We start from the raw sequence: 11167 nt of genomic DNA on the forward strand, positions 1-11167 counted from the left end.
CACACAGTTTCGTCGAAGGGTCTCTGATCGTAGTGTCGTGTTTCGACCATCCTGCAGTAGTGACTCATGTGTTGAGATCAAGAGATTCCAATCCAACCATTTGAACCTTGATTTCTAGCCTTCCCCAAGTTGCTTTCCGTTCAATCCCGTCTTCCACCAAAGCCAAATCTATGAGAGAGTGATTGAGTGTTGGTGAGCCTATCATTTGAAGCACAAGAGCAAGGAGTTCATCATCAATAACACCGTCTATTACCTTTTGGAGAGTGGTGTCTCCTAGATTGGTTAGGTGTCACTTGGGAGCCTCCAAGAGATTGTGGAGTTGAACCAAGGAGTTTGTAAGGGCAAGGAGATCGCCTACTTCATGAAGATCTACCCGCGTGAGGCTAGTCCTTCATGGGCGTAAGCCATGATGAAATAGACAAGGTTGCTTCTTCGTGTATCCTTCGTGGGTGGAACCCTCCGTGGACTCGTGCAACCGTTACCCTCCATGGGTTGAAGTTTCCATCAACGTGGATGTACGATAGCACCACCTATCAGAACGACGCCAAAAATATTCATGTCTTCATTGCGTTTGATCCTCCATCTCTACTCTTTACTTTTTGCACAATTGCAAGGATTGAGCCACCTTGCTGCACCTATGTTACTATTATCACTTGCTACTTGTTACGAATTATCTTTCTACCAAACTATCTGTTGTTACTACTTATAACACTTGAAGAGAATATCTTGCTAAAAACTAATTATCAATTCCTTCTGCTCCTCGTTGGGTTCGACACTCTTACTTACCGAAAGGACTATGATTGATCCCCTATAACTGTGGGTCATCAGCCCTCGCACGCCAGCGACTTAGAGGAGTTTTTGCCAGCGTTTGTGTCTCTTTGTCGCCGCATCCGGTACCTGGGAAGATACGGCTGCCGGCGACGCCCATCAACCCCAACACCTTCCGGCGGGCGCTGCATAGCTGACAGCCGCTAACACCAACCTTTCCTGCAGCCTATGAGGGAACCCGAGGTGCTCTTCCCGGCTGTGTCTCCACCACGACTGTAAGGTGTTCGACACTTTGCTCACAAGGTACCATGGGACGAGTATTTTTTCCACAACTTCATTTGTTCATCGGATGACGAAGAGCTTGTGGTGGCTGAATTGGTCGTCAATGACCACATTGCTAGGCAGCAACTCGGTTCAAGGGATCAATCCCGGGTCATTCTCCGGCCTTGAACCGCAATAGGAAGAGCGGCCACGCCCTACTCTATGTCGATTACTTTGAGAATGCCACACTCTTCAAACCACATCAATTCCGCCGCCGGTTCTGTATGGTGAGACATGTGTTCAGTTGTATTCGGGAGGGAGTGGTAGCATATGACCCATACTTTGAGTGCAAAGAGGATGCCCTTGGCAAGCTTGGCTTCTCCTCTTACCAGAAATGCACTACGGCTATTCTCATGCTTGCATATGGAATTCCGGGCAATCTTGTGGATGAGCACGTACGTATGAGTGAGTCCACATGTCTCCTATCAATGTACAGTTCTGCAAGGCCGTGGTGGAAGTGTTTGGCCCTGAGTACCTGAGAGAGCCAACTGCCGCTGATACAAAAAGGTTGTTGCGATCAATGCCGATAGGGGCTTTCCGGGCATGCTTGGCAACATAGATAGTATGCACTGGAAGTGGATAAACCGTCCATTTGCTTGGCAAGGGCAGTACAACGGGCATGTGAAAGGTGCCACTGTCATACTAGAAGCGGTGGCTTCACAAAATCTTTGGATATGCCATTCTTTCTTCGGCATGGTTGGTTCTCACAATGATATCGACGTGCTTCAGGGTTCTCTAGTGTTCGCAAGGCTTGTAGAAGGCCACTCTTCATAGGTCAACTTTGAGATCAATGGACACCATTACAACAAGGGATACTACCTAGCTTATGGTATCTATCCTTAATGATCAACTCTTGTGAAGACAATAACCAATCCGCAAGGATAGAAGAGACGGAGATTTGCCCAAATGCAAGAGAGTGCTAGGAAGGACGTGTGACGTGCTTTTGGTATGCTTCAATCTCGATGGCGTATCGTTCTAAACCCTACACTGATATGGAGCACTGAGAAGCTTTGGGAGGTGATGATTGCTTGTGTGATCATGCACAACATGATCGTGGAGGATAAGCGTGATGACATCATTTACGACCAAGGGTTTGATTTTCAGGATGAAAAATGTTGAGACTGAGCACCAAGAACCGGCAACGTTTGAACAGTTTGCCCAACTCCATCGTGAAGTGCGTGATTGACATACTCACATGCAGCTCCAAAATGACTTGGTTGAGCACATGTAGAATCACATTGGCAACCAGTAGATGCATCAGTTCATTTTCTTTCCATCTATCGAAGACAATTACGATTGGGTTGTAAAACTATTTGCAATGCTTTATTTATTTGGTTGTCAAAAATATTTTATAATGTGTATAGTTAATACATAGGGGCTCCAGCGGCCGTGGCGGGCCAAATGCGTCCGTTGCGCATCCACAAAACGGTCGGATGCCGTCCTATTGTCCAACCCAAACGGACAAACTAACGTCCGTTTGAAGTCTTGTGTTGCTCTAACATACGTGAATAGTATGCGGCTTGTATCTTCTGCAACCCCTTGTATATCGTACATTATGAATTATTCCGAATATGACAATTTACAAGAACGCATAAACAGAAAATAGCGTTATGCAAAAACTGTCATCTATTTTTTTTTTACCTGGAAGCTTCAAACTCCATAATTTCTTCAAATAGGATGCGGAAAGGATCCACTATGACGTGACGAGTTTAAACTTGCCTGTAAATAAAAGTTCCCCCATTGTCGAACACTGAAAACACTTTCACAAAAAAAAACACCATTCTTTTTCCCACAAGAAAAGAAAAGAAAACACCGTTCTTTGTCAAGTGCCAAGCTATATAAACCTTGATCTGGTTCGCCTCCGGGTTGTGATTCGGCTTTTTTTATTATTTTTGAGAAACATTCGGCTTTTTTTATTGAGAAATACATTCGGCTTTTTTTTTTTAGGATCACATTCGGCTTTTCTTAAGGAAGGGGTTGTAATTCGACGCGGAAAGTGTTTTGTAATTCGACTAGGCGACCCAATCACCTGCCCAATATAAAACAGGGAGGCCAGGTCGCGCCAAGGGCCCGACCAAGCCCAGCCCATACCGGCAGCCACCTCCGTCGTCGTCGCTACTGACGCGGCACGAGCCGGCGAATCCGACAGGCCCCCGACCTCTCCTCGCTCGCCGCGAGATCCCGCGTCCATGGCGGTCGGCATCGCGCTCCTGCTCGACCTTGCGGCCCGCGCGCCCCGCTCCTCCGCCTCCCTCCACTCGCACGCCGCCTTCTCCGCCGCTGCCGCCGCCGCCGCCGCGGCTGCCCTGTCCGCCTCCGGCGTACCCCTCTCCGCGCGGCCATTCTTCGGGTTAGTTCGACCCCCCTCCTTAATCTCCTAACTAGGGGCGTTTTTGTTATTTCCTACTCCCGTGTTTTTTGTGTGCGCGTGCCTATGTCGCGATCGAGGTGTTCGGCGCATTGCGCCGGGAGGGTTTTACCAGGGATATTAGGTTGCGCTCGCACAGTTAGCGCGCGGGTATTTCGGTGCAGTAGTCGCAGGTGCTAAAGCTTGATGTGTTAGCCATTGCAGTTGCTAAAGCTTCTGTCCGGTGTTCAACATCGTCTTTGGATAGCTAGTTGCCAGTGTTTAGGCCTTGATGTTGTGGTCTATTAGTTGGGGTTTTGCTCTTGGTGCGCATGAGGTGTATATGGGTATATCAAGTCTCCCTTTTCAGCCAAGTATCAGTGACCATTGGTCCATTCATGTAAGTAAACTTTAAAATACTGGACTGTCTCTGTTAGAAGATGTCCCTGCCCTCAAAGATCGTTCACCTCTAGCAACCATGCCATGTAGTGCAACATCATCATACATGTAAAAGGTGTCTGATGATACTGGACTGTCTCTGTTAGAAGATGTCCCCGCCCTCAAAGATCGTTCACCTCTAGCAACCATGCCATGTGGTGCAACATCATAATGCTTCGTTACAGTCGAATTGTCCATAACACGGAACCCCTTTATGGTCATGAATGTAAGATGTAAATTGGATGAGGGGCGGACAAAGGGGATACATGACGAAGTACCAAAAAATATATTTTCATGTGAGTTCTGGTGTCACTATCAGAGAGCTGTGTGAATTTATTTTTGATATTAAGTGAAACAGAATGAAGAAAAGTAGCAAGCACGCCGGAATGCGAGCTGGGTTCTTCACCCACATGCTTTAATCTTCTCATTTATCTTGTTCAGTTAGTTGTTTTCTTTGTGTTGTATGATTCTGCCATAGTAATCACTTTGGGTGAATAGGGGAAGAAGTGACTGTCATTGAGCTGGAATTTACGTCTTAATGCATTTCTTGATGGATTGAACCAACTGAATAATAGGGAAAGTTGTTCTCTTGGTTTAATAATTCATCCGAGTATGCTCGCAGACTCGCAGCCCACAAGTCATGGTTGCTGAATATGGTATGGAATTGAATATAAAGTTGTGGCATTAACTCTACATAACTGTTCATGTGGAAATGTGGGATAAATTGGAAAAGTTTCATTAAACAATATCATTCTGTGGAGTTTGTGATTTTAGTCAAGCTTTTGTTCGCTAACTAGCAAAAGTCATGGTTTTCTACAAATGAATGTGGAATGAATGCTAATAAGATATCTTCACTACTAACTTGGAAGTAAAGACCTGGAAAAAAATAACTCTTCACTGCCTTATGTGAATGTGCATCACCTATTACTAAGGACACTGTTTGTTTGCATGCAAGCTGCATTTAGTTTTTTCCTCTGATTCATGCAGTGATGCTTTCCTGATTCAGTTTTCCAGGATTCACTGTTGCTCATTGTGATGCTGGTGCAACTTATGGATCGAATGATAGTCCTGATCTTGTCAATGATCTTAATGAGAAGATACATGACTCAATTCATGATCTCCAATTACCGATAAAAGAATACCCGTTGGAGCTGAAGCCGCTTTTGTATGCATTTGGCTTTAAGCATTTGAGTATGACGACTATTAGGGCCTTTTTATTATACTATTTACCACTTCTGGAGCCTCGTCCGCCCACTGATGACGATGACGATGACGATCTGCTTCAAGATGATTCAGAGAGGCCGCCGGTCGACCTGGTTACTCCCTTCCATAATTCATTGAAGCAAATCGCTCGCGAGGTACATATTTTCTCTGACACTCTAGTACAGTAGCGTGATTCCTGCTCATACAGATATTTTAGTCACAGTGAGTGGCCAGGCACATGCTTGATTTGACTGATTGATCAGATAGGACATGCCAGTATCTTGATTCCAGATGCTCATGCGTGTTCACCTTAACCAACCTCCAATGTTGCCTTGCCTCTCAGTCCACGAGAAGCATAAATTCGATCTGTGCAAATTCAGTGCTTGCTGGATTTTTTCGATCGCTATACTTGACTTGTTGATTTCGCTTCCTAGTTAGACTATTTTCAAAATAGACATAAATTTGTTCTTTGTATACGTGAAACATAAATGTACTTCTAGTATTCATGTTATTTATATAGGGCCTGGAGGATAATAAAGCTAGGCCAAGCAGGTGGGACTTCCTGGCCTTATCCTGTAACCCTAATTCAGCTTTGTAGGAAAAACTCGAAATCAGCTGAAACCATTTGGGTGTATTTATGAGTCATAACACTCTTTGAGCTGAAGCTTAAACTTGCTTATATTAGAATTTCAATTTTAAGCTGCTTACATTAGAATTTTAAGCTTGGCCCAGAAGATCATTATTATTTCTCCTATGTGAAGTAAAAGTTACTTGCTTAATCTTCTGTTCTGCATTTCAGATTTCTGTTGTAACAACAAGAAGAATATTCGAAAGGATTGCGGTTCGTCATGTTTCACAAAGAACAGCATGGAAGCTTCTCAAAGGTGAATGCTTCTCCGTTTTTCTCATGTCTTCTAGCAGCACTCTAGAAGCAGTGGGTGAAAGATATATATCAGACATGGTGTTGAATCACTTAATATGTATGTTAATGTGATTGTTATTCCAATCGAATAGCTACATTCTTGGAATTATCATTTTGCATAGAAAGAATGTGTTATTTTATTAATTGTAACCATATCATTAGTTTCCTTGCCTTAGTTTTTTTCTCGAGAAACCTTGTTCACCAGATCATTGGCATCTGTCTTATTGCTGCTATTGTCCACAATCACTATTGAATGCTCTATTCAGCTTGCAGATTGCTTATTGCTTATTGGTTTAACTTTTGGTTCAAACTATTAGGCAATTAAAACCACATTAGGAGTCTTAGGACTACACAAGTTACCAAATTTTCCTTTTTACAATCTTGTTCCGCATGCATGTGTAAAGAACTTGTTCTTAAACTTGGCAAGATTAGGACTCAGAAAGTAGCTAGTGCATTAGCATTTTATGTTTGGGGCTCAGGGCTCAACAAAAGTAAAGCCTAAGTGGCTAACACAGTTTGTCTAATTAGAGCTTATCTGTGAGCTGAATGTGCCCTGAATGCTGAGTTGGATGGTAAGTCATTAAATCCCTATCTCTTTGTGGGTGAGTTGAGCACTCCTCACTGTCGGATAGATTATTTATTTTGACTTGTTGTGCTGGCCCAACATTGTCCAGTTCCTTTGCAGGATGTGCCTGCAAATTTATCTTAGATACGCTTGCTAGCTACATTTTCTGTCAAATGCTAGCTTACCAATAAGTTACGCCATGTTCTGTCTGTTGCTTCTGTCTAACACATTAGTCATACGATTATTTTCTTTTGTCTTCTTGTGTACTCATTTGTGATTATCACTTCATCAGCTGTTATAATATAATGCCTTACTATTTACTTCTATTTCTAAAGATGCTGCAAAATCATCGAAGAGGAAAGCTCTGAGGGGGATGTCAATTCCAGAATACACATACTGTGTTGCCAGAACAACTTTCCGAGGTAAGATTTGCCTGCAGTGTCGCTTTTCCTTCTGTAAATTGTTGTTCAATTATTTTTCTTTGTTCAAACAGCGCATGCATTGGGAGTAGCTGCTACTTGGGTTGTACAATCTGTCGTCCAGGTCTACAAATGTTTTATTCGTCAACCTGATGATGATGACGAATTGTTCGACGAGAAGGAAAAACTCAGATTGTTTGCGAGAAGGATCTATAGTGTAACCATCAAATGTGGTTTCTCTTTGGTTTTTGCCTCGATTGGAGCAGGCCTCGGCGTCCTCCTGCATCCAGTGCATGGACAATGGATTGGTCAGTTATGACTTCTTTTCTTTCATCAGTTCAAGTACTAGACTATGCCTTGTTTGCCAAAGCATCTCATTTTGTTTCTGGACTGACAATATTCGTTGAAGAGTTTCAATTTCCCTTACGTTGGTGATAAAGATATCTTTTGTTTCTACAAAATCACATAAATTAATTTTGTTTATTCTGCATGAAATTCCTTTTTTATTTTCGTTGGTACGTTTGCAGCCTTTTATGTTGGAAGCACCCTTTATGTTGCCAAAAGTAAAAAATGTGTCCTATGTGTTTATTGTGTAATGGCTTGAAGCACAGATATTGTTTGTTTCATTTCAAATTTTCTTCCCTAAGATATACCAAGGTTCTATTTGTTCTTCTGTCCATTAGTTTGCTTTGAAGGAATTTAGGACACCACCACCTTGAATCGCTGCAACATGTTAGTATTGGTTCAGTTCAAACTAGTTTGACGCTATTTCTCATATATGGCTTGCAGGTTGTATCCTTGGAGATTTTGCAGGACCAGTTGTTGCTATCCTTATTTTCGAGAAGTTACAGTTCCCGCTAGAAGGTTAAAGACCACCATCTCCTGCTACAAAGTTAAGAAACCCAGGTCATCCAACCTTGTGTCTAACCTGCCTGGTTTTCGGAGAACATGAAGTGGAGCTCCTTGGCCTTGAGTCTACCCTTTCAGGATATTCGTTGGCCTAACTTGGAGCTCAAAGTTGATGAATAACTATGCATGGTTAATAGCTTTTCGTGGCACAATGCCTTTGGGTATTGTGTAATGCTTACTTTTGGCACATTTAATAACTAGCTACTGTACTTCGTTGCCGTGCTTCACACTTTTGGACTCAAAGGAACATTTTCTGTCCACTGGTTTGCTAAATTTCTACAGTAAGTACTTCGCTGCCCTTGTCGTGAACTGAATCTGGTATATCTAAGGCCCTCTTTGTTTGAGCCACAAATTCCTGAGAATCACTGTGGCTTTCTGTGACTTACGATTCCTGAGTATCAGAAGTTGGTTGTTTATTTACCCTACCGTGGACAGCTAAAGGAGCTGTGGAGGTTGTGAAATGTCAGTAACATCCCGAGTGTTGAGTGTGATGTTTATATGCAGATTAAAGCACAAGTTGCTGTTTTGACTTGATAAAGTGAGAACTGGCTAACTTGTTTTATAGAAATATCATGATGGTCTTGCATACGTAATGCACCAACCATTAGTTTTAGATACGATTTATCATATGTGAAACCGTACTTGATACGTCAACAATTCATTATGCTTTGTTTGGATGTCTGTATTGAATTGGTTGGAATACCAATTCAACAAGGATATTGTAATGTACATGAATGCAAATTCACTTGTTTGGATGTCCTTAATTGGCCTATGGAATTCGGTGAGGTTTCAATACCAAATGATGTTTGGATGACATACTATGGAATCATATAGTAACATGAGTATGAATATAATACATTGTTATATATGAATCAAAACAAAATTTGTGATTCCGATTTTCAGCAAAACTTTTTTCTGCGTGGAATTTTTCAGCAAAATCTACAAGTAGAAAAACAAATCTATGCCTCTATTTACAGCCGGTGGCAGTGCACAACCGATGTAGCCTAGAAGGCTAGAACTATGCCCCTTAGTACCTGTACAAAGCATGAACTACTTTGTGTATGTACAAAGCATCAAATCAATCTCTTTACAAAATTGATTCTAAAAAAGAACTCTTTACAAAACTAAAAATACAAGCCAGGATCCCGTAAAAAAAAAAGATACAAGCCACGAACATCACGATCACACATCTCACAAACAAACACCGGCACCTTCCACGAATCGCAAGGCAGGAATCACGGACACCACGCAAAGGAGCATCGGCTGCGTCACCACGCTAACTGGGTCACCAGATCTGGGAGCGCCGACGGGGTCACCAAGCTGCAGCTATAGCTAAGGAGGGCCGAGAGGAAGGGAAGGGTCGGCTGTCAGATCCCAGTGGATTGAGCCGAGTTTGTGAGCTAAATCAGACGAAGTATAGGGGAACTTTAGGGATTTGGCCGAGCTATGAGGCCCTGTATTTATCTATATAATTGCTCTGGCCATTTCGGCAGAATACAATTCTAATCCAAGCATACCCATGCCAGCCACATCCCAACTGTTTATATAGGCGAGCAGAATAATCCAACGGTAAATAAAATGCTACAGTAACTACGACAAATGAAGTTTAAGAGTAACCGCATCCATCCGGGCCGTCGAGCAACGACAATTGTGAAAGGACCGATGTCAGCCGTTGGATGAGCGGTGAAGCATTATTTGAAGCTGGAGTGCAAACTGAAGAACTAGACAGCTCGTCAGGTACCTGTCATATCTCCCCCCCCCCCTTGAAAGCTGACGTGTCCTCATGGCGGTGCAGCCCTCGAATGCTAGTCCTCCGTGGTGGTTCTGAAGAACTCTGGAACGTGTACTTCACAAAGTAGTCATCCTCCCATGTGACCTCTGCAGGTGACAAATTCTCCCATTGAATAAGCCATTGAACCACAGGTAGATTGTTCCTGGGAACTTGCCTCACTTCTAGCACTGCCGCTGGTGATGTTTTAAGCGTGCCATCTGCATTTACCACTGGAAGATTTGGGCTAGGAATTGCTTTAGAGCCAATATGCTTCTTCAATTGACTAACATGGAAGACAGGGTGTATCTTGACATGTTTTGGGAATGATAGCTTGTATGTAGCACTGCCTACTTTGTGAGTGACAACAAAGGACCCATAGTACTTGTGCTGGAGTTTCAAAGCACCCCTGAATTCAAAAGTTGTCAGTCTATAAGGCACCATCTTTAGGTAAACCATATCACCACACACAAAAGTTCTTTCACACCTTTTTAGATCAACATATTTCTTCATCCTCTATTGAGCTTTAAGTAGTTGTTCCTTGATGTTCATGAGAATAGCACTCTTGCTCTTCAACAAGTCATGTGCATCACTGTCAGATGGACCAAGACTGGCCAACTCGCTGATCATAGGGGGTGGAAATCCATAAAGGGCTTGAGAAGTGGACCTCTTTATGTAGAATTGTACCAATATCCAGTCAAAGGTAGCCAAGACAACCATTTCTTTGGTTCAGAAGAAGCCATCACTACTGCAGGATACTGCTAACGCGACACTACGATCAGAGACCCTTTGCCAAAACTGTGTGCGATGCAATAATCACAAACGGTGGTGTAAAAAACCCGTCAAAAAGATGCAAAATGTTTGCGATGGCGGAGCCATCAAACACGGTTAAGATTTTAGTTGCGTATGCGATGAAGGACACACGGTTAATCCATTCAAACTGTCTGCGATGAGGCAGAACAACAGAAACGGGCAGCCATAACAATGTGTGTGCGATGCAGGACACACGGTTAATCCATTCGAACTATTTGCGATGAGGTAGAACAACAGAAACGGGCATCCATATCAATGTGTGCGCGATATACGGTATACGGTTAACTCGGACGAACTGTTTTTGATTAGGGAACACAACAAAAATGGTTCAACTTAACAAGATGTGTGTGATATGCTGCATACAGTTCACATGGATGAACTGTTTGCGATGAGCCAAAAGAACACAAACGAGTCGTGTAAACAAGATGTGTGTGATATGTGGCAAACAGCCGACTCGGATGAACTGTTTGCGATGAGAAATTACAACACAGACGGTCAATACAGTTACTTCGTGTGCGATTCTGTGTGTACAAAAAACTTTGAAAAATGCAAACTAGTTGCTTGCGGTGGCTAGGAGTATCGCACACGATGCGTCTACGAGTACTCGTGTGCGATGATTAGTATGTTACACATACGTTTCCTTATGTTAACATGTGTGTGAATTTGCAATATGGACAGTTAATATGCAAATGCC

General features: G+C 42.9%; 1 protein-coding gene across 1 annotated transcript; it reads left to right on the top strand.

Annotated features, from left to right (window-relative positions):
• Nucleotides 1-3125: 3125 nt before the first annotated feature.
• Nucleotides 3126-8244, top strand: LOC109749704 (uncharacterized). Its single transcript, XM_020308655.4, has 6 exons — nt 3126-3439; nt 4881-5232; nt 5877-5961; nt 6900-6986; nt 7058-7291; nt 7773-8244. The coding sequence occupies exons 1-6, from the start codon at nt 3279-3281 to the stop codon at nt 7850-7852; spliced, it is 999 nt and encodes a 332-aa protein (XP_020164244.1). The 5' UTR covers nt 3126-3278; the 3' UTR covers nt 7853-8244.
• The last annotated feature ends 2923 nt before the right edge of the window (nt 8245-11167 follow it).

Source organism: Aegilops tauschii, chromosome 5 (genome assembly GCF_002575655.3).
Source record: "Aegilops tauschii subsp. strangulata cultivar AL8/78 chromosome 5, Aet v6.0, whole genome shotgun sequence".
NCBI classification, from domain to species: Eukaryota; Viridiplantae; Streptophyta; class Magnoliopsida; order Poales; family Poaceae; genus Aegilops; species Aegilops tauschii.

Excerpts from the sequence above, each read along its gene's own strand:
- LOC109749704 (XM_020308655.4), top strand. The coding sequence starts at position 3,279 with ATGGCGGTCGGCATCGCGCTCCTGCTCGACCTTGCGGCCCGCGCGCCC. Across the intron at positions 3,440-4,880 it reads TCCGCGCGGCCATTCTTCGG|TTTTCCAGGATTCACTGTTG; the intron begins GTTAGTTCGACC and ends TTCCTGATTCAG. Across the intron at positions 5,962-6,899 it reads AGCATGGAAGCTTCTCAAAG|ATGCTGCAAAATCATCGAAG; the intron begins GTGAATGCTTCT and ends CTATTTCTAAAG.